General features: G+C 36.5%; 2 protein-coding genes across 6 annotated transcripts in view; one reads left to right on the forward strand and one right to left on the reverse strand.

The window, feature by feature from the left end:
• Positions 1 to 14,932, forward strand: part of KCNIP4 (potassium voltage-gated channel interacting protein 4) — a 302,123-nt gene extending 287,191 nt beyond the window's left edge. For all 5 annotated transcript variants that reach the window (XM_027902071.1, XM_027902070.1, XM_027902068.1 and 2 more), the window contains 4 exons: positions 6,112 to 6,219; positions 7,310 to 7,414; positions 7,733 to 7,795; positions 13,310 to 14,932. In XM_027902071.1, the coding sequence (XP_027757872.1) occupies positions 6,112 to 6,219; positions 7,310 to 7,414; positions 7,733 to 7,795; positions 13,310 to 13,357 (324 nt within the window). In that variant the 3' untranslated portion in view covers positions 13,358 to 14,932. The remainder of the gene's footprint in view (positions 1 to 6,111; positions 6,220 to 7,309; positions 7,415 to 7,732; positions 7,796 to 13,309) is intronic.
• A 1,274-nt stretch (positions 14,933 to 16,206) lies between these two features.
• Positions 16,207 to 27,619, reverse strand: PACRGL (parkin coregulated like). Its single transcript, XM_027902072.1, has 8 exons — positions 27,437 to 27,619; positions 24,405 to 24,562; positions 22,803 to 22,870; positions 21,684 to 21,774; positions 20,398 to 20,532; positions 18,646 to 18,753; positions 17,633 to 17,713; positions 16,207 to 16,299 (listed from the first exon to the last, which is right to left on the reverse strand). Exons 2-8 carry the CDS (start codon positions 24,543 to 24,545, stop codon positions 16,243 to 16,245), a joined length of 681 nt encoding a protein of 226 aa, XP_027757873.1. The 5' UTR covers positions 24,546 to 24,562; positions 27,437 to 27,619; the 3' UTR covers positions 16,207 to 16,242.
• Positions 27,620 to 27,984: the final 365 nt, after the last annotated feature.

Raw genomic sequence — 27,984 nt, forward strand, 5'->3', positions numbered from 1 at the left:
CATAACTCTACTGCTGTCAAAAGGCTCTTGCTTCTGTGTCCTTGTAGCAACATTATACCAACAAACTGTTAGTTTTTTTAGAATAGCCATTCTAAAAGCATCCTCCTGAAGTTAATACACGGTGGGTTTTTTTTCAAATTTCACTAAAATAGCTTCAAAATGTAAAAGTAGATATTGTGAAATGTGAAAAATACAATCTATTTTTTTTCCTGCTCCTTTTTATCTTAGGTACAACTGTGCCATATTCTTTCTAATCCATTAGTATTCTACTTTTCTAATTTCCATTAGAAAAAAACAAAAGTAAACAGTTCAGAAGGTAGAGAGGGAGTGATTTAAAAGTTTGGAGAACAAATAATCATTCTTTCCAATTTACTTTCTGTATCAAAGTGTATAATGAACTATGATGGAAAACCCTCTGGCTATCTTCTGTGTAAAAAGGATATGAAAATCTGAAATGGTAGCAAAATTCTTTTGTAGGTAAGAATGACATTTGGTTTGTGTTGCACTCTCCATTTTCTGGTGAAGCAGTGATAGCTGGAGTTGTGGGTAAAAGGAGAATTTGTTCTAGCTTTTTGCTCTTTTTTCCTCAAATTTTCAACCATCAGCAATGAAATAATAAACTTTAGCACAACTTAAATGCACACCTCAGTTGAATGAGATTGCTTGGTGAGGTTTTTATGTCCTTAGAGTTTTGTCAGCCCTGAATCTGTATGCTTTCTAAAAAAGCAAACTCATTAAATAGGTACTTGATCTTATTTCTCCTCATCCCCTGATTGCATCTGTTTTGAGACTAGCTTATTGTATTAGTTATGCTAAATAGTTTTGCTTTAACATGAGGGACAGAGTTTCTGAAAGCCTAGTGACCCAGCTATTGAGGGGCTCTTCAGGCATATTATGAAATGAAGTTCTTTTTTCCATCAGACAGAGACAGATGTGAAAGCAAAGTTTCCACTTGCTGCACATATATTGTCACAGAACCAAAATGAAGATCTGGGCCTTAAGGCTATTAACACAGTCAGAAAAAGGGAGGCTAATTAACTTTAAGCATATTGTCAAAGGTAAAGCACATTGCACCCACACAAACATCCAAATAGTATCCTTTGGTAGATGTAGATGCAGATTAAGGCTATTCTAAAGTGACTTTGCAGAAAGTCACTCAATAATTTCTCTAATTCTCAGTGCCTTAAAGCACAAAGTTGTGCCCAAACACAACAGAGATGTTTAAAGATTTTTGTCATATTTAATCAAAACCAAACTTGTATTTGTTTTTTTTTTAATTATTAATATTGCTTAGCAAAGTTGTTGGTGATTTTCTAATTGCATTATTTCTCAATTATTACCTGAGAATTTTGGATCAGTTAATAAACTAGCAAACATGCTAACTCAGTTCCATAGAGGAGTACAGTTCTGTGATGGTTTGGACTTGGCTTCCTGTCAAATGTCTAACTCTCTAGTAGCAGTTCCTCTCTTTTCCCCTTTCTACTTCTCCCAGGGTAAAGGAAAAAAAAACTATGTAAATTGAAGAATTTGAAAATTAAGCTAGTTATATAAAAAATATATTTTATGTATATTACAGTTAAGATGCTATGTACACAACAAACAGGAATCCAAACACCCCCCAAAGGGATAGGGAAAGGGGAAAAAAGGGACAAAAGGAAATAAAAAGGGATACTGAATAGATATGCGTAATTAAACTCGAGAACTAGTAAAATAATTAGTAAAACAAATTTTATCACGTTTTTTAGAAAGCAGGCTTGGCAGAGACGGTCAGTATTCTCCAAGCTTTCACGTGGCAGGTCAGTGGATGCTGCAGGCCTCAGCCTTAGATAAGCGAGACTAATGCAGGGACCCACTGTTCCCAAATTTCGGCAGAAGAGAAGAAGAACGAATGCTTCTCCTTCCTTTTTATTTATATCACGATTTACGTAAAAATCATATGGAATACTGGGAATATTGCCCCTTCCTTGGTTACAAACTGGTAACCAGGGAAGGCCTAGATTAAAACCATCACATATTTTTTGAGATCAAACACAACTTTGATATTTCATTAACAATAAAAGTGATCTTCAAGGCAGTAATATAGGGGCAGCAGTTTAATGAATCATAGAATGTCTTGGATTTCAAGGGATCTTGAAGATCACCTAGTTCCAACCAGCCTGCCATGGGCAGGGGCACTTTCCACTAGACCAGATTGCTCAGTGCCCTGTCCAACCTGGCCTTGAACACTTCCAGGGATGGGGCATCCACAGCTTCTCTGGGCAACCTCTTTCAGTGCCTCACCATCCTCATAGTGAAGAATTTCTTCCTAATATCTAATCTAAACCTACTGTCTGTCAGTTTAAAACCATTCCCCTAGTTCTATCACTACACATCCTTGTGTAAAGTCCTTCTCCAGCTCTTTTGTAACCCTCTTTAGGTACAGGGAGGCAGCTATAAGGTGTCCCTGGAGTTTTCTCCAGGCTGAACAAGTCCTACTCCTGCCTGTCTTCATAGCAGAGGTACTCCAGTCCTTTGATCATCTTTGTGGCTCTTCTGTGGACTTGTTTCAGCAGGTCCATATCCTTGGGCTCCAGAGCTGGATGCAGTGCTCCAGGTGGGATCTTGTGAGAGCAGAGGGGCAGAATTGCCCCCCTCGATCTGCTGGTCATGCTGCTTTTGATGCAGCTGAGGACACAGTTATCTTTCTGGGCTGTCAGTGCACATTGCCAGGTCATGTTGAGCTTCTTGTCAACCAGCACTCCCAAGGCCTTCTCCTCAGGGCTGCTCTCAATCCATTTTCTAACCAGCCTGTATTTGGGCTTCAGATCGCCCTGAGCCAGGTGCAGGATCTCAAACTTGACCTTATTGAAATTCATGAGGCTCACAAGCAGGATTCTCTGGGTTCAACACAAAAAGCTTTGTTCATGCTATGTAGGAAATGAGCTAATTTTTCTCAGGGCAGTGGTGATCTCATAAGCATTTTAACACCAGCTGATTTAAAGTCACTACAAATAAATACATTTCCTCTTAACAGCAGCTTCTCTTCTGTGACTTTTGTTTTCCACACATCAGGGCTCCACTGCTTCTGTGACATCACTTAATTCCTTTTCAAAATCCTAAATCTAAATTAAAAAATTGATTTAGGTTCCTGCCTACTTACTTCTTCTGGCCTTGAACAAGACATAAGGGAACACAAGATCAAGTGGAATAATTTTAAGCTTTCCTATGGATTTGAGACGGCACACTAAGAAGCTTGTCAATTAATTTATTAATGATCTTATTATCCCTAAAGATTTACTGAGGGATAAAGCAATCAGTCATCAACAACATTGCTAGGAGATAATTAATCACTGCTGAAAATTATGAAATTGTGGGGTTATACAAATAAAAGTCCATCCCAGATCAAAACTAGAAGCTCTATACAGCTGTAGTGCAGAACAGAAATGTGAGCAGGCTGTGATACTGAGCTCACAGAGGCTCCAGTAGAGGTTCAGTGATGCTCCATTTTGCAACCCTTCAGTGAGACATCCCACTTTCTTGCAGAATCAAAATTGGGCACAGGAGGAGGTCTTAACAGGTATTAGCATGCTCTGCAGGAACTGGCAAGTTACAAATAGGAAGCTGTGGAAAGGAGTAAAGGCAAGTACCAAGGCAAGACTTTTGTGCTTCTAACTTCACTGTCACAGACTGAAGAGAGACCCAACCTAGAGTTATGTCTCAGCCCAGACCTTTGTAGTTTTAGGCTCCTTTGTCACCCTAGATCAGATGCATCTCTCCTCATTAGGTGCTCAGCTAAGTGGTGTGCCTGATTCACGCATCAAGGAGTAGTTGGTAACAAGCATATATGCTCTTTGAGTTCAGCTGCGGCCTTCAGCACTGTTGTTTTCCTATGGCAGTCTGTAATGGATTATTACCTGAACAGCCAACATAGTGATACTGTTCCTGGCACATTGCCTTCCACCATGAAGAGCATTTTCCCCTTCAAGGGTCTAGCCTGTGGATTTAGCCTATATCCATTGAATCAGACATTCTATTTCTGTATGATTTTACCACTATGTTCTTCAACTGCATGAAAGTAAGTATTCCATCCTAGCTGGTCCTTATCCAGCTCATCACAACTTCCTATTATGATAAATCCTTTCTGTTTTTCCTGAGATGGACTCTTGTACAACACTCAGACAAAGGCAATGCAACTGAACTATGCACCTGAACTGTTTCAAAACATGTTGATGTAAATATGGAAGGAGATGACTCGCTCTTGCAATGTTTAAAACACATACCTAGAGGGTTTTTGAGTTGTCTCAGTTGCATGAAAAAAAGCATAAAGTCAAGTTTTATTGTGTCATTTCTAAAACTGATGATAGAAGGGTAGCCATGGAAATAGGGATATAAATGATGCCAGGAAGCCAGCTAACATGGGTGGTTGCAAAGAGAATTGACAAGAAAATAAAAATGGATATAATTTAGATGAAACAAATTCAGAAATGTTGCAGTGCCAAAATAAAAATTAATTCAGAATTCTTAAATATAATAATTTAAGAAAACAACATTACTGGAGACCTTCAGGGAGGACTTCAGGAAAAGTTCTATTGAGAATGTAAACAGTGCAGAAAAGATTTGAAGACATGGTTCTGAATTAAAAAGGTTAATTGCTAATGCTGTAATGTGATCAAATCTGTTCTGAATTTCTTGAACATTTTAATGCTTAATAGTACATTGTTAAAAAGCTGTTTGGAGATTTAACCCTGTGACCCTCAATTAGTCATTTAGATGTAGACAAGACAGGTTGAGCAAAACTCTATCAAGATTCATGTATCCATTTACCCCAAAGGGCACATATACCAGTAAGACAGAAATTTTTGACAGACTAAGAAAACCCAGAGCATGCCACTTGAATTGTTAAAAAGTTTGAAACTGTCAGAAGAGCTGTCTGTGCCAACTAGACCATCTCAGGCCATGATATCTGTGCATACTTCACTGTATCAAGTATACTTATTTCACTGTGTGGTACATCAAACCTTTGTAATTTATGTCTAACCTCAGTGCAGTTTTTTCCATTGTTCCTGTGATAGAAGAAATGCATAACCTTTGCTGGTGCCCATAAGTAATATTTCAGCTTTTATTGTCTCTGCATTAATGTCTCTAAGACCTCCTGTATGTCATTGCCAGTGATGTAGAAATGCACATTTAAATACAAGCTCTTGCCATATTCTGCTCAATCTATTATTGCTGCAATTTTGCAGATTTATGGGTTCACAAGCTTATCAAATAGAAAAAGGTGGAGGAGATGGTTAGGAAAAAAAAAGCCATTGTTTAAAAAATGTTAACATGCTAAGAAATACAGAAGACAGGTGATGGCCGTTGATATTTTCTTCAATCTGGAAGATGCTCACTAAATGTACATGAGGTTTCTGCTGCCAAGAGTATTTATTATTAAACAAAAATCTATAACCAAATACTACAAATAAATAATCTCAGAAGTCTTCTGATTAATTTCTGTGGAATAGCTTACAGCAGCAGAGCATTGGTGGGTCACAAAAACAAGATGGTACATGGATACATAATATATTTATTATTCTCTATCATACTTCCAGTAAAAGTTTTAAGTATTGAGGTGTGCTATATCATGCATGAAGCTTGAAATATTGAATGCAGCAGATTGATCTAAGAGATCTGGAATCACATATTCTCTTTAATAAGGTACAGATTTAACAAGAATTTTATGTTCCTTAGTAGATAGTTCTCCCCAAATTTGCCTTCTGTGCTTAGATTAATCTAACTCCCATTTAAGCTGTTCTTGGACCGTTAAACCATGGGGATTGCTTTTTCCTGGTATTAACTTCAACAGGAACTACTTTTGTGAGGCATTTCAGAGGATACAACCACTAAGAGAAAATTATGGTCTACTTTATAGAAAATTACTCAATTTACTTATTAATTATCAGTGTAGCAAACAGTGCCTAGATTGTTAATTATTTGAGAAACCAGCAATCCTTAACACTTCGCATGAAGAAAAAAAACAAAACAAAACCAAAAAACATATCTTTCCAGACTTCTGACAAATGCATTATTCTGGATTTCTGAGTGTTTGTGAAAAACTGCTTTACTCACCAAGAACTCTTGTCTATTTAGGATTTTGTTATGGGTCTCTCAATTTTACTCCGAGGGACAGTACAGGAGAAACTGAACTGGGCTTTCAATTTGTATGATATAAATAAGGATGGATATATAACTAAAGAGGTAAGGTCTTCTTCTTACTTTAGACACTGAAAGTAAATCTATAGCTAAGTCCTGCTTTCAAAGAAGAATGATTTCATTGTCAAATTAGACATGTTAACAAATTACCATATATTATGAAGTTAGACATGCTACATTAATTTTATCATTTTAAAGGCATAAATGAAAACCAAAAGGAGAAAATCTTTACAGAACCTGTAAAAGGTCAGAATTCTTCAGGTACAGAAATAGATAGATAGCTTCAATTTATGCCTGTGTATTTGCCCATACAGTCACTAGAACTGACTGATAGGATATTTGGACAAAAAGGAATTAAGTACATAATCAGTAGTTGTTACTCATTTTATAAATCTACTTCTAAAAATTTTTACTTGAAACAGAATTTATATAGAAAGATTCCTACATCTTTTATTCTGCAAGGATTTAAACAGAAATTATGGCGGGACTAAATCAGTGCTTTTATCAAAATAAATAGGTATTTTTTAAGTGGGTTTTATGTAAATATATATAATTAACACTTATAATTTTATACTTTTAGAAAACTTCATGATCACTATAAAAGAGTGATCTATAGAATAATTTCCTAGCACACTGCAAATTACTTGTTTTTATAATTACTCTTAAGGTTTTCACAAGCCACCCTATTAAGAAAATTCAAAGCTTTTGATATAAAAGGAGGACTCTGCATAAGTGCAGGTGTGCACAGGTGTTTCTGTTTTCTCTAGGGAAAACTCAGTTGAAGAAGCTGATGTGCTTTGGCCATTCAGTTGCTGTTACATAACTTCTTTTCCTGTTTATTTTTACTCATAAGACATTGGGAGATTCTTCCCACAACCTGTGAACTTGCACACATTCTAAATAATTTAAAATCAAAATCATACATTGATGAAAGCTGACCTCAGCTGAACTCAGACGCTAAACTTTCTAGGAACAACATAGTTCCTTCTTGAAGCTGGTCAGTCAAAAATATCAGGCACAATCTCAATATTTTATTCTAAAATGTAAATCCTTAAAATTATTTAAGTGTTCTGAGTTAAAGCAGTGTCTACAATGCACATTACATTACATAAACATCTTTTTTCTTCCTCTTCAGGAAATGCTTGATATCATGAAGGCAATATATGATATGATGGGGAAATGCACCTATCCGGTTCTCAAGGAAGACGCACCTAGACAACATGTGGAAACATTTTTCCAGGTAGGTCGGGTAACATAGAAGCCAAAAAGACTGCTCTGTGAGCAGGTAAAGAAATATTTTCCATGTTATAACAGTTTTGCATATCCTTCCAATTCTGTAATCCTTTTTTTCATCTGCGGTTCCATCCCAAGTTTCTCAGATCTGTTTGATACACCTTGTTTTTTCAATAAGCTCCTTAAGCTTATTCCAGTTTATCACTTCCTATGTCTTTTACCATGGTTGTTCCTTAGCTGACATATAACTGAAATGAATAATAAAAAGGACTTGCTTTACACAGGATTTCAGGAGGAAAAATGTAGATTTTATTTTTTTTAACAGAAAATGGACAAAAACAAAGATGGAGTAGTGACCATAGATGAATTCATCGAGAGCTGCCAGAAAGTAAGTATTCAGTGATAATTACTGAATGTGTATCTGTTGGCTAATGCCATCATAGTGCTACAGAGATTTCTGGAGTGCCAATGAGGGTAATCCTAATACCAGAGACAGCATTTTCCCAAGGTAGAGTATGTATGTACACCATTACAAGGGAGCCCCTGGTGGTCTAGAGGAAAGGCACTGCACTATCACCGCAGAGACCCGGGTTCGACTCTCGGTCAGGGCCCCTCCCCGGGCAGATGGAGCTCGTTAGCCCATAAGGCAATCCATCTACGTCCTGAGGACCTCACTGCCACCGTCCAAGCGTGCTTGGCCCCGGCAGATGAACCTCAGGATTAAAGGGTGGGCTCAGTTCCGCGCACACTGTGTCTCACCTAAAAAATCCAATGCGCAGGCTGGAAGGTGGAAAGACCTTCCTCGGTTCTTCGTTCACGAAGACTGGCCATTACTTACTTACACCATTACACGAGTACACTAAAAGTCTCAATAAATTTCTGACCTGAATCTGCAGGAGAGCTGGTATATACAAGCTGTCATTGCTCATTAGACAACTGTGCCAATATCCCTCCTCTTTTCAACAATGTTTTTTTGTACTTGATAGCAAAAATTTTTTTCACATTTAGCTAAATACTTATTTCTATCTTGTGCCCATGCTGGGGCACACAGTCCTGTTACAAATGGCATATAGTCACAGCAATACTAATATTGCCTGAAAATTTATCATCTATAGATGAGTTTCTCAGTGCGTCATGATGTGACACGCAAGCAGTGAGGCCTTAAAAGGAGAGTGCAAAGGTCTTGCTAAGTGTTGGATGGCAAGAGTTAATACCAGGCAAGTTTTCTCAAGGCAAGAGATTGAGAAGTGATTGTGATTATCAGTTGCAAGTGTTTATATTACAGCTGGGCAGCTGAAAGCAGCTCCTGGCCTCTAGAAATAGGGTTGAGAATAACCTCTGCAGCAGGAGTTACAGCCTGCTTTCACTCCTCTGCCCTTCAGAAACCAGTTTGTTCTCAGATTAGAAGACAATATGAGGAAAGATAAGTCACATTTTCAGAAATTTAAGGAACTCCTGTTATAAGAAGTTATAGTAGTCTACTGATACCCTGTCCAGACTGATTAATATGAAGCTGACTGAGACTAGTAATATAGCCTGTGTGCATTGATCCTTATCTGTCACACCAAGAAGAGAGTAGTAAACACACAGAAGAAAACAAGACTATCAAGACAAATGCATTTAGTGAATCAGTTTTTTAACCACTTGGAGTAGGGAAAGCTCTAGATGCTCAAAGATTCTCTAGAAACAGTCTATTTTTATATGCATCTGTAGTTGTTCATTAGGGTTGCTCTCATAAGCACAGCTACCAATATCTTTCTTTGATTTTAATCCATTGATTTTAGGGCATGACAGACAGCCAACAGCTCTGCTAACTGTGGCTGTTCAGTGTTACCTTAGCAATGGGCATTGGGTAGTGTCTCATCTGTCAGCATTGACCATGGCTCCAGCTTGTCAGTCTTGTTCAGTACAAATGAAAGGTATTTGCTCTGCTAACACTGAGTGATCATCAGAAACAGAGATGAGATTAATTTCCCAGCTGAGGTCTGTAGCATTCTGGAAGTTAAATGACACATTAATCTGCACCTGGCAGCAATTATGGTGATGGGCTGAGGGATTCATTTACAAAGAAAATAAATACCTTCAGTAAGGAATTGCCTGCTCTCCTGATCCAATGAGATTCAGATTCTCACGACTGTTAGAAGATTTCTTATTTATCTCTTCTAAGTACTCAGAATACATGTGAGAGAGAAGCTTTCTAAACTACTACATGGTAGAGACACCGTTGTCATCATGCCACTTATCTCACTTTCACTTGCTTTTAACTTCAAACTTGGCCATGTTTTTTGATACAAAAAGAAAGCGTCTTGCTGCCTAAATTTTTGTCTGCCTACTAAAAACTGTTATTCTGTTAAGACTTCTGAGCTTCAAAGTGTGCAATTCATGTTTATATCAAGATTTGGTTTCAGAATTGAGGTTTGGGGTTAGAATTTATAGAATCATAGAATATTCTGAGTTGGAAGGGACCCATCAGGACCATCACATTCAACTGCTGGCTATGCACAGGACCATTCCCAAGAGTAACACCATGTGCCCGAGATTATTGTCCAAACGTTCTTGAACTGAAGATAGGCTTGGTGCTGTGACCATTTCCCTAGGGAGCCTGTTCCATTGTTCCACTTATGCTTAATGACCCTCTGGGTGAAAAACATTTTCTGATATTCAACCCAGCCCTCCCCTGACTCAGCTTTATGCCATTTCCTTGAGTTCTGTCACTGGTCACAAGAGTGAAGAGATTGTTACCTGCCCCTCTGCTTCCCTTCGTGAGGATGTTTAGGAGCACAATGAGGTCTCCCCTCAGTCTCCTCTTCCTAAACCAAGTGACCTCAGCTGCAGTCATACAGCTTGCTTTCCAGATCCTTAACCATCCTTGTGGCCTTCCTTTGGATGCTCTCTAATAGCTTAATATCTTCCTTATATTGTGGTGCCCAAGACTGCACACAATTTTCAAGGTGAGGTTGCACCAGGTGAGCGGGACAATCCCCTCCCAGCAGCTGTCGATGCTTTGCCTGATGCCCCCAGGACACAGTTGGCCCTCCGGGCTGCCAGGGCACTGCTGACTCATATTCAACTTGCTGTCGGTATTTTCAGGATTGCATTTTTCACAAAGGAACGTGGCTGCTTCCTTTAAAATGCAGCTGTAGGAAAACCTTTTCTTAATATCCTGATTGATATGAGACTGATCTGAAAAGGTAAGGTCTGAATCTTTAAACAGACCAGGAGTGTATTCTGCCAGGGAAAGGCTGCAGGAGCCTTTTCTCTGAAGGCTATCTCAGGCAAGAGTTGCCAGTTTCTGAGAACTGGAATTCCTCTACTTGGAGTTGGAAGCCAAGTTAGCCTCCTTTCACTGCTTGGTGCTGGTGGAAAATGATCTGAGTCAGTGCTTCATATCTACAGCAGCACTGTGAAGAGGCAAAGGACTAACACATTCAGGGTGCATAGGTGAATGTCAGGGGGAGTGACACAGGTCCTTCTGATAATGATAAAAAGGCTTCTGGGATAGGTATTTTCTGCAGGAGTAAGCCTTTCCATACACAATGCTGATGGTCTGGGCTACCCTGAAAACAACAAAGAAGCCATCTCAAACCTAAGAAAAACAGGCTTAAAGGTAGGTCAGACCTGTCAAAGCTCATTCATCCAGGTTTGTGCTTCATATGGACAGTGTTTCATATGCGCTAACACCTCCTTATGACTTGAGTTAGGAATCATTAAACAAATCTGTTATATGTAGAAAAATGTACTGAAAAAAGAGGCAAATGAAAAAGATGCACTTGCCAAAGAATTCCAGTGCAAGCTTCTGCTTTTTTTTTTCTTTTTTAAAGACGGGGAAAAAAAAGCTACTAAAACTTATCATGTTCTAAATATTATGACAAGCTTGTATTTTCCTGTGAAGACTTTTCCCATTTGACTGACTAAGGAAGGGACATTGAAAGTCTTCTGTACAGAAACAGCCAACCTCAGAAATAGGGTGATGATTTTAGAAAACTATCAATTTCATTCATGATGATACACATATAATAAAATTGGTAGGAAGTGGCAAAACACTTTGGAAATTCAGAGCATGTTGTTTGTGTTGCCCATTCACTGAGCTTAGTTGCCCATTTATATTAATTAAATTACAAATGATGCCAGTTAAACCACACTTCAGCCTTACATTAATCAGTGATCTTGACTAGTTTATTGATATTTTAAAGTAATGCAGTGGGAAAAAAGTTAGGTTATTTTAACTTCCAGTAATTTCATATATTAATTTTACCACAGAAATTTTTAAGCATTAATCTACATATTTTTTTACATTACATATAATTGCTTCCATAAGTTATTTTATCAGTACAAAATAGTGCACAGATCATTTCTTACAGCAACATCACTTGAGATGGCATACAGAATCAAAGATGAAAAACCCCACTGTGCATGTTACATAACATAAATTAAGCAAATTACTCAGACCAGTCATTTTTACAAAGCAAATCACCCACTAGACTAAACAGTGAATAATTTAACTGGAAATTGATACTCAACATGTATTATTGGAAGATTTATGTACAGAAGTATCACATCCCTATCAGTAGTGGAGAATACTATGAGATAACCTCTGTAACAAGTGGGGTCTTTTAGTCATCTTTCATGAAGCTTAGAAAAATAACTTACCAAATTCAGGTTTTTTATTCACTCAAATTGATGTCTAAATTATCTCTCAAGAAAGTGCTAGATTAAAATATAGGCTCCTTACAGTGAAGACCAGCAAATGCTAAATGAGCATGTAATGAATTCCTGTATTGTGTATATATTTTATATATACCTTTTATGCAAGCAACTGTTGATCCAGCAATGCCAAGAAATACAGGCTACTGCAAATGGCCAGTCTCTTCGCGAATGAAGAACCGGGGAAGGTCTTTCCACCTTCCAGCCTGCGCATGGGATTTTTTTAGGTGAGACACAGTGTGCGCGGAACTGAGCCCACCCTTTAATCCTGAGGTTCATCTGCCGGGGCCAAGCACGCTTGGACGGTGGCAGCAAGGTCCTCAGGACGTAGATGGATTGCCTTACAGGGCTAGCGAGCTCCATCTGCCCGGAGAGTGTCCTAACCGGGAATCGAACCCAGATCTCAGCGTTGACAACACTGTGGTTTAGCCACTGCACCACCAGGGACATTCAACTGCAAATACTACTTTCTTCTATACACTGAAATGTAAAGCTTACAAAGAAAAATACTTTTTGCTGAGTCCTGTGCTGAGAGTTATTTACTGATAAAAACTGGAATACAGAGGGATGCATCACTAAGCATTATGCAAAACTTGGGCGCTGAAGATTTCCTTAAAACATTACCTAATGCAAAGCAATCAGAAAGCAGAAGTAGCATTGGAAAGCAATGACCATCTTTCAGTGTGAGCACACAGAAAATCTGAAGAGCTGAAGAGTGTTGTGATAGTTGTCAAACTGATTGACTCTTCAGTTCATGCAAAGAGGCACACTTGAATCTATTTTATGTTAGAGTCATCCCTAGCATTGCAAAAAGGCTCCTGTGTACAATGCACAGAATTAGCAATTCTGTGTATGGGTTTGCACTTCAGATACAACTATTCCATGATTATGTATTGTCTAAATGTATTATTTTATAGTGGGTATAAACTGATAAACTCTGAAATACTGCAGACTTAATTTTCTTAATATGCTACTGGATTCTTGAAAGGGTACTTTTGGTCTCATTAATATATACACAAACTTATTTAAGAACAGATCCGTTAACAGCCTTTTCCTGCTAACAGTTTCTCTAAACAAGCTGAAAAAATGTTGTAATTAACTAAAATACAGTTAGATCCATACCCTGTCACTATAGATACTGGCCAACTACATTTTTAATGGTGTATGATTTTTGGTTTTGTATTGTCTTTCTTTACAGGATGAGAATATAATGCGATCCATGCAGCTCTTTGAAAATGTGATTTAATGAAGACATTAGGTCTACAACTAATGGACAAATACGAGCTATTCTGCAACATTATCTAAAAGATGGATTTCCCACTTTATCATAAATAAAGTTACTCAGCTTTACACTGAGACATGGATTATGCAAGTATATTTTTTATTATAAACTCTTCCCAACAAAAAATTCATTCTAAATTACAAAATTTAGCTCTTCAACAGTGGCTACTTCGTTAACAAGATTGTACTGAAAAATCAAGTTTTTACTCCAAATTAAAACAAAGTAAGAACTGACAGTATGCAGCTTTATTATCATTCCAAACTCTAGTTAAAATAGATACAATCACAAGGAGATTTAAAATATATTCTTAGTTTTGCTACTCATTTTTACTGGATTAAATTCCAGGTGTTCAAGTGTATTTCTTAAATCTTAGCTTCTAATTTATACAGAGGCATTACCATGTATTTTCCCAGCTCTTTGGTGTAGTACTCATTTTTGAATAACACTTAGAGTTAATGCTGTAATCAATGTGCAATGCACATCTTTCTGCAACTGCCTTCCACCTTCGACTCGCTTTTCTCTTCCAAAGGAAAAAAAACCCAAACCTAACAAAATAGATAACTTGAGAAGAAGAACTGTTATAGAACAGAAACCCAAACTGCTTATACGTAGGTTTATTCCCTAAAAAATATGAGCAAGCTTCTATCAATCACACTTACCTAGTAAATCTGCGTTTGATTTATCACAACAGGAATACCAGACGTCCTACATTCTGTATTTCTAATTCTTCTTGGATGTGTCTGCAAAGCTCTTAGCTTAAAATTAAGGATCTTCTGACTTCTAATTTTTTCATGAAGAAACCTTAACTGGATCCTAACACTGTTTTCATAAGTACGTGTCTTTTTGCCTTTAATAAATAAAAAGGCATGAACTTCCTTCGAAACTTCCATCCCACTTCAGTGCTGAGAATGAATATCCCTATGTAGTAACATCTACTAATAATGACTGATAGTCAGGCTAACATCTATTTCAGCTTTTTGTAATATCTGTAACTATGAAAAAAAATCAGGAAAAAATAAAACTTCAGCTATATATCATCTACATGTGATAAATGCATTACATTTTTTTAGAATCATTTCTTCATTAAGATTGGAGCTATTTATTCTGGACCTAGAAAGATTTTTCTAAAAAATTATGCACCTAAAATGTAACACTGCCCCTCCATCCATGTAATTTTTAAGATATATTGTCCACAGAGTTTATGCCAATATTTTGAAATAGGTGAGATGCTATCAGAGATAGGCCAACCTTCATTGTGACATTGCTGCAGAAAATGTGAATTAATGAAGTAGAAAGAATGTTGCAAGCATTCTTTTGTAAAAATAAATCAGGTATCTATTCTGGTGTAGAGATGGGATGTTAGAGGCATGTTGAAGGCTGCTCTGCTATCACCAGTGTAGGATAAGAGTAGTACAATACATGTACACCTGAAATCTGCTGTAGCGTGTTTGTGTAAACTAAATGTGCACATTTTGTAAAAAAAAATAATAAAGTAAACATGAAATAAAAAAAGGACCATGATCAATTTTTTTGAGTTGTTAAATACGTGTTGGCAAAATTGTTAACTGAAGAAATACAATTTTAAAAAAAAAAAAAAAAAAAATCGCCTAATACATTTATCTTCACTTAGCACAGTTCTCATCTCAGCAGCAATCTTACCATAGTCCTGAGGTAAATTTCATTTAGTCAAGCAGTAGTAATTTTTAAAAAAAATCTGAAATTGCTTTCACATGACAGGCTTTTTTAATACTCTATGCATCAGTATCTTCTGATGACAAAAAAACCCCTCCCTTCCAACATTCCAAATTCCAGAATTGATTTTCCCTCAGGGAAAAAAGTTCTGTGCAAATTTTGTTACTTCAGTCAGCTCTCCCTCACAGTATACTGAAGCACAACATGACTCTGATCAGCATTTATTGCAAGTCCAGTTAGGAATTATTTTGCAGTCAAGTTCAAATACATTCATGAGCAAATGCTGCAACATACAAAGCTTGACAGAGAGGTAAGCTGGCTTCTGAAATCCTTTTGTTGTTTTTAACTCCTGCTTTTTTATAGCTTCCATGTTCAGAAGTTTATTAACTTGTCTAGACCGGAATTCACAAGACAGTCCCAAGCATATCTGTGACGTTCCTGAACTCAGTGCAAAGGGACCACGGTGTAAATACTCTAAAGTTGCCTCCTACCTCCAGCTCTTATTCAGCAGGCCCAAAGCTAACTGGAACTAATTAGCGGAGCAAACCCTAGGCTGTGGATCTGTGGAGCAACCCAATACCTTTGCACTGTATTTTCCAAGCCTTCCCAGCAATCCAAAACTATGAGCTGAGAATGCACTGAGCAAGTTTAGCTTTGCACCACATGCTCCTTGTTTGGTGTGTTCAGCTTCACACCTTGAAAAGCTGATTCTGAAGAAGTCTATGAGTGCTCATGGTTCTACGTCTAACCTAGTTCTGATGAACCTAAATGTGCCTGTCACAAAATAAGTCATATGTTTCAAAAGCAGGTATAAATGTTTCATTTAACACCAAGTTAGTTACTATTTAAGTAATTACTGCCAAACTATTTTGCATCACACAAATATACAAAACATATTAAGCACTGTAGTTTCCAACAAAATAAGAATCAATATTTACTCTGCTTTTGAAACAATAGCAGGTTAATCAATGTCATTGTAAGCACAGTGCATATGCAAATATAGAGAGAAGTCTTCTGTAATTACATGTTCACAAACTGATAAGACTCCCACTCTCCATAATACTGAAAAGTTATGATTATTTTAAGAGAATATATCATACCCCAAATAAGTGTCAGTGATGTTCACCTTATAGTACAAATCACTAGAGTTGTCTTGTTCAGGGGGAGATAGAAGAATATGTTGGAATTTTAGATTTGATGATAGCCACAGTTGCCTGTTGAAGAAAACAAAGTAACGTTAAAATAAGGAGCACTAGCACTAGTATGACAGTATTCATACAGTCTCGATAAATTGCATAATTCACAATGTTTACTTAGTGATCTTTGCTATTATGAAACAGTAGAAAACTAAAAAAGATACTATTTGCTGAGAAATTTACTGTCAAAAGGGCTGAAAATAATAAACTGAAAAAATGGAACATTGTGATAACTAATGCTGGAGAGTAAAATTCCAAGAGAAGGGACATGTAAACCCATACCTAAAACTGAGCATAAATACAGACATAAAACAATAAGGATTTTTAAACAGAGGAGTAATATTCTGGAAGGGACATGTAATAAAAGTAAGAATCATATACTTTATAACAAATTTAGAATAGAAATTTGATCATATTGCTTGTAATCACAATTTATGAGTATCTTTAAAAGACAAACAGAAAGACCTATTCACAAAACAAGACAACAAGAAACCAGGGGATTGACAGAAGAGTTAGAGTGTAATGACTCACTGGATTAGTTACATCATCTAGACCTAAATTTTCAGAATAGCGAGATGAGAAATAATTTTTCTTTTCTTGTCTCACTTCATATAAATAAAAAACTTCCATCCTCCTTCATTTGACATTATGTTTTTCAAGTCTGTAATATGAACACTGCTACTGCCCTTAAATGAATATAAGCACATACACAAAAAAATGAAGTTATGTCAACTGATTATTTGGGCACCTGCTGATTAAGGTACACAAGCTCAGAACTGGTGGACCTGTATTTATGGTCCCTACTCTTCAGGTTATTCCTATTCTTTATTAATGACCATTGAATATATTACAAAAAAGTGTTCATAGCGTCAAGAAAGCAAATACTTTCTCTTCTAGATCAATATCCCAGCCAATACTCCTCACTTTTTCTTCTTTCCTCATTTCTGTACAATGTACAGCACAACATAAAATGGCAACGGAATGTTTATCAGAAGAAACCTCTGCCACCTATTACTTAAAGCATACTTTTTGATTTATAGCATTGTAGATCTAACCTCTGAATTAATCAGGGTGAGCTGGAATGTCAGTGTCAGAATTCCTCAGTAAATAACCCAAACAAAAAACTCGTAGTGGGAATGGGCAGGCATCATGAATAACAGTAAAAAGTAACCTCTGGCAAGAGGTTATTCTCCTGTTGAGAAACATATTTAGTCTCAAAAAATGGAACCATGAAGCATGTGTCCCAGGTCTACTGAAGCAAGAACATGGCAAGAAAGCCAGAGATAAAAGTTGTTTTGGCAAAATTGCATTCAAATGTGCAGATTACAGAATAACCATCTGATCAACTCACCTTTCCACCATATTGCTCCAACTTTTGTAAAGTAACAGTAACTTTTTCTCTAAATTTCTTGTCCATTAATCTCCTTGAAAGCTATTGGAAAAGTAAAGGTTTGTTGCACAATATAGTATAATATATGCAAAGAGGGTATAATAATTCTTTTTTGTTACTTTATTTCGTCTTTGGAAAATTAAGGATGAAAAGAAACATTGTAACTTGTAACTAATGTCAAAGTATGGAACTTAGTCAAGGCAGAGGAGTAAAAGGTTAACTTAATAAAACTGGATCTATTAGCCAACAAAAAAAAAAATTTTTTTCTTTTAGCAAAAAAATTTGAAAGAAGTACCAACCTTAAAAAAAAAAAGTCATTCTTAAAGGGCTGTCCACATAAAAAGTTAACACATTTTTCACGTGCATTGAAAGAGATTTATTACAGTGGAAATACTTTTTAAAAAACTGCTGCAATTTCTCTCTTCTGCACTGGATGTCAAAAAAGGTCCTTTCATTTTGCTATAAAAGTGCACTTTGCAAGTCAGCTAAATGAAATCATGAAAAGCCTGTCTGACAGAGGAAGGATGTCCTCAGAAGGACTCAGTATAAAAATACTTTTCATAATCCCACTCTAAGCTTATTTAATGAAAACCTCTTTGAGCAGAATTCTCATCTGAAGGAAGTGGGAATATTTGCTTATGTTAATTTATTGAAACTGTCACAGTTTTGTTAAAATGTTCACACAAAACCCAAAAAACTCATTTGGTAATAAGCATTCCTCCAAAACATAGCATCTATTTCTCCTCAGGCCTATACTTTAGGTTTACATTAGCAACAGTTTTTGGACATTGCTAGAACTTTACAAGTAACCATATTATTAAAGAATGAAGGACTCTCACAGGGAATATATGAAATAGTGCTTTTCATGGAACTGCTGAGTCCTCCAATGTATCTGTACAAATATTTCAGGAAACATCTCAACAAAAGTACCATGAAAATACAAAGGATTTTTTACTACAGCATTAAAAACTTACATTTGTGAGTAGATGTTTAAGATGATCATTAAGAGATGGGCCAACAACAGCACTCAGCTGAACTAAAGCATCCAATCCCCTTTCAAATACTTCATCATCTGCATGGGCCTTCAGAGGGGAAAGAAAGAAAACCCTATCAATAATATTCACACAAACACACAAGTTTCTCTACACTGCAATCTCTGCATTATGATTGCATGTAGTATTTTTAAACATTAGAACTACTGTGCAATTGCTAATTGCTATAATGTTACAAGTTTAGAAATACAAGTACAACATGACTGAATATTAGTCTCCAGAGACCACATTTAAAAACAGAGGTATATTTTTAAAGTAGAACCAAAAGTATCCACAAAATGCCAGTGAAACTCTTGCATTTCTTCTGAGACAAGGAAACTAATAATTAAGTATTGATGAAATAAAAAATTTGGCATGCAAAACAGCTTACTACATCAACAATTTCAGTATTTCACAGCATATTAACCATTCAAATGCAGATAAGCTGACATTGGGAGACACCGTTTTACTTACAAATGTAATTAATTCAGTGTAATTTCTACGTAATTTATAACAATAACTTCCTTTGTTGGAGAAACAGTGGAGCCAGTTACTTTCTGCCTCAATTCATTTAGTTCTCTCCAACTACACCTTTGTCACCTGCCAGCAATTATCTGGCTCTTATCTACTTCTAGGGTTCCTTGTCATCTTTATATCTCCCGTAGGAAGGTTCTTCTGTCCCTGAGTTCTCTAGTGGTTTAGTTATCTCATTTTTCCTTTCATGGAGAAATAGACTCATAACAATTTATTTTTTTCTTGTACTAAATTTTAAGTTTATTAAATATTTTTCACTCCACTCATCTGAGACCTAAATGTTTTCTTTTTAACTAGAAGTTATAGACTGCTTGTGTAGTGGAAGGTTTAATGAGACTTTATACCAAGTAGTACAACAATAAAAATTATCAGATGAGTAACAGTAACTGAGGAACAGACAAGAATAACATTTCTAATTTTGTCTTCAAACTAACCCAAATATACTGATAATACAGAATTCTTAACTTCTGTTACATGTCTGCTTTGAGATCACAAAGAATTTTCAAGCTTTCAGCAATTTCTATAAAATCATAACTGAAACACAGCTAGATTAAAGAACAGCTACTTGCTGAACCAGAAGAGGACACTGAAAAATATGAAAAAGGTCAAAAAAAGAAAACCCTTGAAGCCAATACATCACTTTGTTTTCTAAAGGAGTAGAAAAGTTAAAAATATTTTAAAAATTAAGTATATTACCTTAAATATCTTAACTGTATTCTTCCCTTTTCCTCATTGACATATTTTGGTTTACTTTTGTAGCATATTTTGAATTGTTAAATGTAACAGATGATTATTTATTCCCATATTTCCATTTTACTTCACCTAATTTCTACTTTTTGCGTGTTCATATATAAAAACACCACAAATATGTGTATTTATTTCTGCTTATATTCAGACCTTTAATAGAACATTTCCACAAAATTTGCCCATAGCTACTGTCATACAGCTATAACAAGTTGCCCATTTGAATTTGCAGTTAAATACATATTTAGCTAATAAACCAAGGCAGGGTTAACAAGAGAAAGACAAACCATTCCCAATCCCTAAACCAAAACCCATGCAGTAGATTTATCACATTAATATTTTCCATGTAGTTCTCACCAGCAAAAGAAAAAAAAAAATCAAATCCATTAAAATCTCTGCATGAAGAGAAAGACATACCAGCGTAGCCTTTAAGACTGGAACTAGACGAGGCAACAAGGGAATTGCTTTTTCAGTAGCACCTTCAACCTGAAGTAATTCTCTAAAACCCTCCTTCGAAACAAAGGTATAGGGATGTTTTGTCTCTCTTAGTCCCTGTTGCAAATGTAAAATGTGTTTCTTAATAGTGTGCCTTCTTTAAAAAAAAAAACACATTTAAAAAGTTCCACATAGCAGCAAGATAATGTTTAGATTTTGTCAGATCAGTTCAAAACATAAAGTACACTAACTCCACCATGTGGAGCCACTCAGTACAACTCTCCAAACAGAATATTCTAATTAATTTTTCTTTCGGAGCATTGAATATTAAAACTTACATTATGAATACAGTCAATTCAATCAATTTGTGTCCTTCACTACCTGAAATCTAACTACCCTAGGTATTTTTTCAACAAGACCAGGAACAAGAGCAGGCTATGTTTTTGTACCCTAAAGATAAAAAAATTAGATGAACTATGGAAGCAAAGATGCCCCCCCACCACAAACCCCTCTCTGTAACACCAAAAACCTGTTGATGGCACAAAGATGCCCTTCTAGTATAGAAGGCCTCACTGGCAGAACTCAAAGACTTAAAGGCCAAGGGCTGAAGCCTTTCTTCTTTCCACAACATGAGCTTTATGTTACTTTAGGAATTGACAGGGTTTTTTAATCTTTTAAAAATAAAGGAAAAAACCAAGAGAGAATAAGCCACCTGTGGATATACACTTTATTCTATCTACAGCATTGGATTCATCATTTATTTAGACACCTGAAACATATTTGGTGATAAATGTCACAGATGGTTCTGAGAAAACAGAAGCCTCAACATAATGCATAGTACTGCTCTTCAGCTTATTTACAGGATGCTATTTTCACTGTACTAGTTCAATCTATTGAGAAGAACACTCTTAATTCAACAGGTAGGCTTAATATACAAAAATAATCAAAGCAATTTAGTTTACAAAAGAACCTGCAAAACTACAAATGAAGATTTCATTCAACAGTTGGAAATCTGAGATGCAGTTTTGCATTTGGCCAGTATGTTGAAGATTAAACAGCTCTACCTAGCTCTCTTAGAATGCTCTGACTAAAGAACTACAAATAGCAATGCTCTTGACCATTTTCATTCATACAAGATCTTCACAAATGTGGGGTTTTCTGTATTTCCCTAGTATGTGAGCCTAAATTAGTTAGCTCAGATTGTTAATAAATGACAGTTGCAATTAGGAAATGGTTGTATGCTTAATGTTGCAAGAAATTGAGTTTACCTCTGCCAATGTTACAAGGAGAGGATCAAAGGGAACAGTTTCAGGAAGGCATTCCCATTGCAGTTTGTGCTTTACTGATCCATGCACTAACCTATATAAAGAATAAAGTTTTAACAAATCATCATATAAGAATACATAATTTATTACTAGCACTATTCCCTTTAAATGTATCAGCAATTAGTTTGTGATATTACTGTGTTATATACACAATCCCGATAAATCCTATTCTCCTTAGCAAAATCACAGAATCTGATTAGGTTGGAAAAAATCTCTGAGATCATCAAATCCAAGCTAGTATATGTATAATGGTATTTAACAGTGAAATTATAATCATTTCCCAAAACATGGCAGTTTCCAAAATTCTGCTCCTAATCACATAGAAATCAGGAAATAAAGGTTATAAAAATTATAGATGCCTCTCATCCCAACACTGAAGATGCTTTTGCAAAGTTACTTATTTTGGTAAGTATCAGAAACATTTTCCTAACATTTCCTGATAGGGGAAATCAGTTGAAACTGAAAGAAAATCATATTGGAATTTATTATTTACTCCTAAGGTACAGGTAAACACTATGTATTAATGATTATTTTATACAATACATGTACATTGTATTAATGATTAAATTTTTGTAAAGTAATTCTGCATCCTCGTAAGAAAACACTTTAATGTTTATTTTCTAGCCAAAAGTAATACCATAAACTATTACTTAAAAGTATTTTGTTAATGTCTGATATTGCTGGCAAGTACACAGTTGGAATATTCAATAAAATGTTGTCATACTAACTACTTCACATGAAAAAGGCTGCAAGAGGTCTGCTTACTAAAATGGCAATAATTTTACTATCTTTGTTAGTAGGGAGAAATAAACAGGATTACCTGGAGAAATTAAGTCTGCACAAACTTAACTATTCTTTAAAAATGTGGGTTTAGTATTAATATAGCATAAAAAAACCCAAACAATTTCAAAGGCATGGAAAATTGCTTTCTGCTTTGAAAAGAGTTGAGCATTAGAAATCTTTCCAGAAATTAATGGAATCAAACAACCTAACTAAAATATCAAACATGAAGAGATGTATTTCATAATATATTTAGTAAAAATATAAACAAACCCTACACACCTGCACGGAATGCCTCCTTTAGCATATATGGCAGCAAATGCAGATGTTGATTGAGAAGAGGCACCAAACTGCAAAGACAGAAAAAAGGAGCAGTAAGGTTTTATAACTATTATAAATATGTTAAAACTGCAGTTTACCAAAAAAAAGAACTTATTCATATGATTCTAAAACAAATAAAAGAAAAAAACCTGCAGCTATGGGGTGGAAAACATACTTGATATACTTACCAGAAACTGCTCTTCAGAATTGTCTGGCTAGGGAGTTTAAATAAATGATGTAGAATCAGCATTTTCCCAATGGAAATACCATATTTTTCTATTTTCTCTTGCAAATGTTAATACTTAGGCCTTACAGGTTCTCTCCTTAACTGATTAAGGAGCTCTCACTTTCCCTATGCTCTTGTATTTATATTGGTAACATGCAGAAGGCAGTTTTACTGCAATTCCATCTTGATCTGAATATAGACAAAAGTACACGGTGGCAAGATGTGGGAGAAATACTGAAAATTGGGCAAGATGGTATGAGGGCACTGGAAATGCGCAAGAAGGTTCATACTAGGTGAGAATCTAGAAAGAACTCACTGGAGAAGGAAATTAGGAACTTCACAGGTAGAAAAGCTGCACAAATTTGTTTTTTATCATATACATGATTCCTATGCATATGAACTATTGTATTATGTATTAGCATGATTATTCAATGCTGCTTCCCTTTTTAAACACCTTATCACAAAGCATTTAAAAGGAAATACCATGAAATCTTAATTTTTATCTTTTGAGTGTTTGAACCTACATTAAAATCAGTAACATTGTGTGCATGATTTGATGACTTCATGGCTTATTCAAGTCATTGTGCTACTTGCAAAAAGATTTAAAGTAAAAAAGATGCCCACATCTGTATCTGTCTCTGTTAATTGCAAACTACCACCTCACCGAAGTACTCCTGCATTTAATTCACTTTCCAAAAAGCCTGTGATATTACTAATTGTCAAATTATATGGGCCAGTGGTGAGCTATAATTCGTGTATTGAATGCTAGTTCTTCAGGCACATGAGTTCCATGAAATAAACAACTCCATTCATTGTTCTGCTTCCAAGAGCCCAAATTTTGTTCTAAAGTATTACATATTCACAGTAATTGTGAGTTTGAAATAATGCTCACCAGCAATTAATTTGTGAGATTTCATGAAGTCTTGATGATCTTCAAGATGCTGCCCGATTCTTAGCTTAATTGCATAACTGAAATAAATTCCCCTAAAGCAGCAGGTATCAAAGTTTAGAAGTATATATAAAAAAAAAAACAAAACAACTCTCTTTAACTCTTAGCTCTAAATCTCTTTTTAGGGCAACAGTACATAGGACAGTTACCATGCAAACCACAATTTTACCAAAACCCATTTATCAAAAATGTAATAAACAAGGTTATGCCTCAGGCATTTGTCTTAGAAGGTAGGGAAGAGGTGATTAATAACAAAATTTTAATTTCAATTTAAAAAACAGGACCAGAAGAAGCATGTCCTGCATGCCATTTCATAAAGTAAGGAAATATTTTCCAACCAGAGATGGGTTTTAAACAAACAAACAAACCCTCCATCACCTATACATACCGGATTAATAGTTTTAGGATTCAGCTTGTCACTAGGCTTTGGCTGTGGTTTAATTGCAGGTTCTGAAGAACATGGTGAAGGAGAGGAAGTCTTGCTTTTCTGTGCTGCAGTCTTTGGTTTTATTTCGATGCGTGATGACATTCTTAGAACATTTCTTCCTAGCATAGGAAAATATTAAAAACATAAAATAATTTTCATTCCTATATGGCAGACTATCAAGGGTTAGAATCCTCAGGCCAGAAAACTGACATGAACAAACAATCACAAAAATCTGAATAAGTGCCCTAGGAAACAAAGGTTTATTCTTATACACCCTACGCACTGCACAACATAATTTTAGGAGTCTTGTCACTCAGTCTTTCAAATGCACACATTTCCTAACCTGCTCCCCTTTTCTTATGTTCTTCGAGACCTGCAGCTAAAGTGAATTAGCTACAATCTGCCTCTAGGGTAGCCTACAGGAATGCAAGCAGCATTATGGGGCTCAGCAGAAGAGCCCAGAGTGAAATAGGCTGGCTAGGTACAGTTACATCAGAAGAAAGCAACCATCTGAGGAATAGTCAGGATGAAGGAATGAAGAGAAGAGCAAGCACATTCAGGAAACAAAACCCAAATGCAGAATCAGTAAGAGATAAGAACAGAGATGTAAGGCAGCAAAGAAAGAAGACATAACATGAATTCCAATTCCACGTAAGAAGAATTACTTTTATTTTTTAAAAAGAGTGCAAAAATAACCTTCTATATACATCCTTAAATACTGATTTAGATACACTTATCTTCCATATGTCAATGCACCAGCTACATGTGTCACTATATATGTACGCAATTGGGTTAAAGTGTCCCTAAAAAAATTAACAGATAAATTATTCCTGGGAAATTACAAGTTTTCAAATATTAATAAAATTTCAAGAGAGAAACTGCTAGTTTTTAATATTATTAATGTTCAGTAATTTATGCTATGGTGTATTTTGGATGGTAAAAAAAACAATTTAGTAAATAAGAAATTACATTCCTTTCTTAAAGAAGAAATGACACTATATAGAAATGAAAATAATAGGAGGCAAATTAAATAATACACAGAAACAAACATTGCCTCAGGGATGAGCAGAATGCTTGCCATCCAGACAAGCTGATGACACCTGCTTTTGTCAAAAATGTGATTAAATTCCAAATACTGAGATCAGCAAAAATTAGAGAGGCAGATTTTTTTTTTTGCTTTTCTAATATCCAACCTAAATCTCCCCTGACACAACTTCAGGCCATTCCTTCAGGTCCTGCCATTGGTAACCACAGAGAAAATTCCAGTGCCTGCCCCTCCTCTTCCTCTCAGGAGGAAGTTGTAACTGCAATGAGGTCTCCCCTCAGTCTCCTCTTCTTCAAGCCAAACAAACCAAGTGCCCTCAGCTGCTCCTCATACAGCTTCCCCTCAAGGCCCTTCACCATCTTCGTTGACCTCCTTTGGATGCTCTCTAATGGCTTAATATCCTTCTTACATTGTGGCACCCAGAAATGCCACAATATTCAAGGTGAAGCTGCACCAGTGCCAAGCAGAGCGAGACAATCCCCTCCCTCGACCAGCTGACCATGCTTTGCCTGATGGCCCTCAGGGCATGGTTGGCCCTCCTGGCTGCCAGGGCACTGCTGACTCAGATTCAATTTGCCATCAGCCAGGACTCCCACGTCCCTTTTCATGGCACTGCTTTCCAGTATCTCATTTCCCAGTCATTATCAAAATTATGAAATCTTTAGGATTATTTCTGTTTCTGGTAAGAAAGATATGCTATGTCTTTATGACTTGTGGAAAGAATTACATCTAGCACCTAAGTTTTAGTGAATGTCAAGAAATGATTACCAAATTAGCAAAAATAAAAGCAAAACTAAAATTGAAAGTTTAAATAAATACTTCTTGAAGGATGATTTAATCAGAAATAGTGATTCAAATCAGTTCACCCACTGTACATCCTGTCTTCTCTTTCCTACTATTTCCAGAATGCAGCCTGTCTCCAGTGACAGTCTTTTTAAAAGAATTAGCATACCACAATTAGACAATTAAGTATCTTCAGAACGCACAAAAACTTACATGACCCTTATGTGAAATATTTGGTAAAATGCACGCCATTAAACCCAGAAATAATCTGAAGCCCTAAAAGACAATAACATTGAAAGAAAATCTACTGATTTTATGTCAGCTTATTATAATTGCATTCTAATCACATTAGTTAGAAGACACATTTTTAACTATCAGAAAAATAAGAATCAAAATCATTTTATACTATAAAAGCACCAGATAAGTTCTTAACAGTAGCATCATATATCACAAAACACTGCTATCAGTGTCAGCCTTTGAAATATACAATTGCTCATAATGGGAAGTCAGCTTGCTAATAACAACAAATATTTTTTATTTTATTAAGAAATAATTCAGATATATTTAATTTATTCTATTTCCCAGGAAGTAATTAAGATACACGTCAAAGACTTTATTGAGGTTTTAACTAACGACTAATTCTAGAAAAGTCAGTGGTTGTATCATGACAAAAAGTAAACAATAAAAAGTGTGACAATAAGCAGGAACAATGTCAGCCCTTTGGGACAGAAATGAAGACAGAAGTAAGGACAGTGATAATGGTTTTGTAAAAATGCAACTAAGGCAATATACTGGCAGAGGTGGAAGTGGCACTGAGCAGGAAAAGTAGTCTTCATAAGTAGGTCTCAACTTTCAGAGATGAAAGCCCTTGCGTAGTCAGGAGCTCGGAAAGCCAGTCGCACGTGTTTGCAAAGAGATCAGACGGCTGAAGTACAGTCGCGAATCAAACAAGCGACGTACGAGGTTTGATACAGAAGTGACCCGTCTACTGGCAGCCGACAGACTTCAAGCAAAGGACAGACACTTTAAATGGAAATAGGAAAAGCACCTCTAAAAGACTACTTTCAAAGGAGGAGAAGTGCAGCCTGGAGTTCGGTCCTAGAAGTCACTTAAGGCAGGCAGAACTGAAGTCAGTAGGATTTGAAAGGCGAGGTTGCTTCCTTACCCTGGCGAGAGCCAACTCTCCGGAGCGCGGCAGCGGCAGGAGCGGCCGAGGGGCTTCGAGCGCCGCCACCGCCGAGAGGCTCCCGTGGCGACGCCCCCGCGGGATATCCACGGACCCAGCGAGAGGACGAGGGGGACGCCCCACTCCCCTCGGCCCCTCTCCCGTCCCCGCAAGTCCGGCTGGTCCCGGCAGCGCCGTCCCCACTCCGCGGCCCCGCGGGACGGGCGGCTCAGATCCCGCTCCCGGAGACGCTGCCTGCCGGTTGCCAGGGAAACTACGGGCCGCTGGGAGCCCAAACCTCCTCAGAGCTCGCTGAACAGCGAGAGCCAGAATAGAAGTACGGTGGGTTTTAATACTCTCCCTTGGCTTTCAACTACAGCGCCACGTTCCCATTTGTGATTGCCCTTGTTTCAAACACAACGAAAGAAAGTTAATTTTTAGTTTCTCTTTCAGGCAGCCCACTCATACAGTGCTGAAACTCCCGTCAGAAATACTGTATTTATTCGTACACTGTCACATCTGAATGAGATTTAGGGTAAATGAGCTTT

This window comes from Empidonax traillii, unplaced genomic scaffold (assembly GCF_003031625.1).
Source record: "Empidonax traillii isolate 1590-97213 ecotype Southwest subspecies unplaced genomic scaffold, ASM303162v1 scaffold834:size519909, whole genome shotgun sequence".
In the NCBI taxonomy this organism is placed as follows: Eukaryota; Metazoa; Chordata; class Aves; order Passeriformes; family Tyrannidae; genus Empidonax; species Empidonax traillii.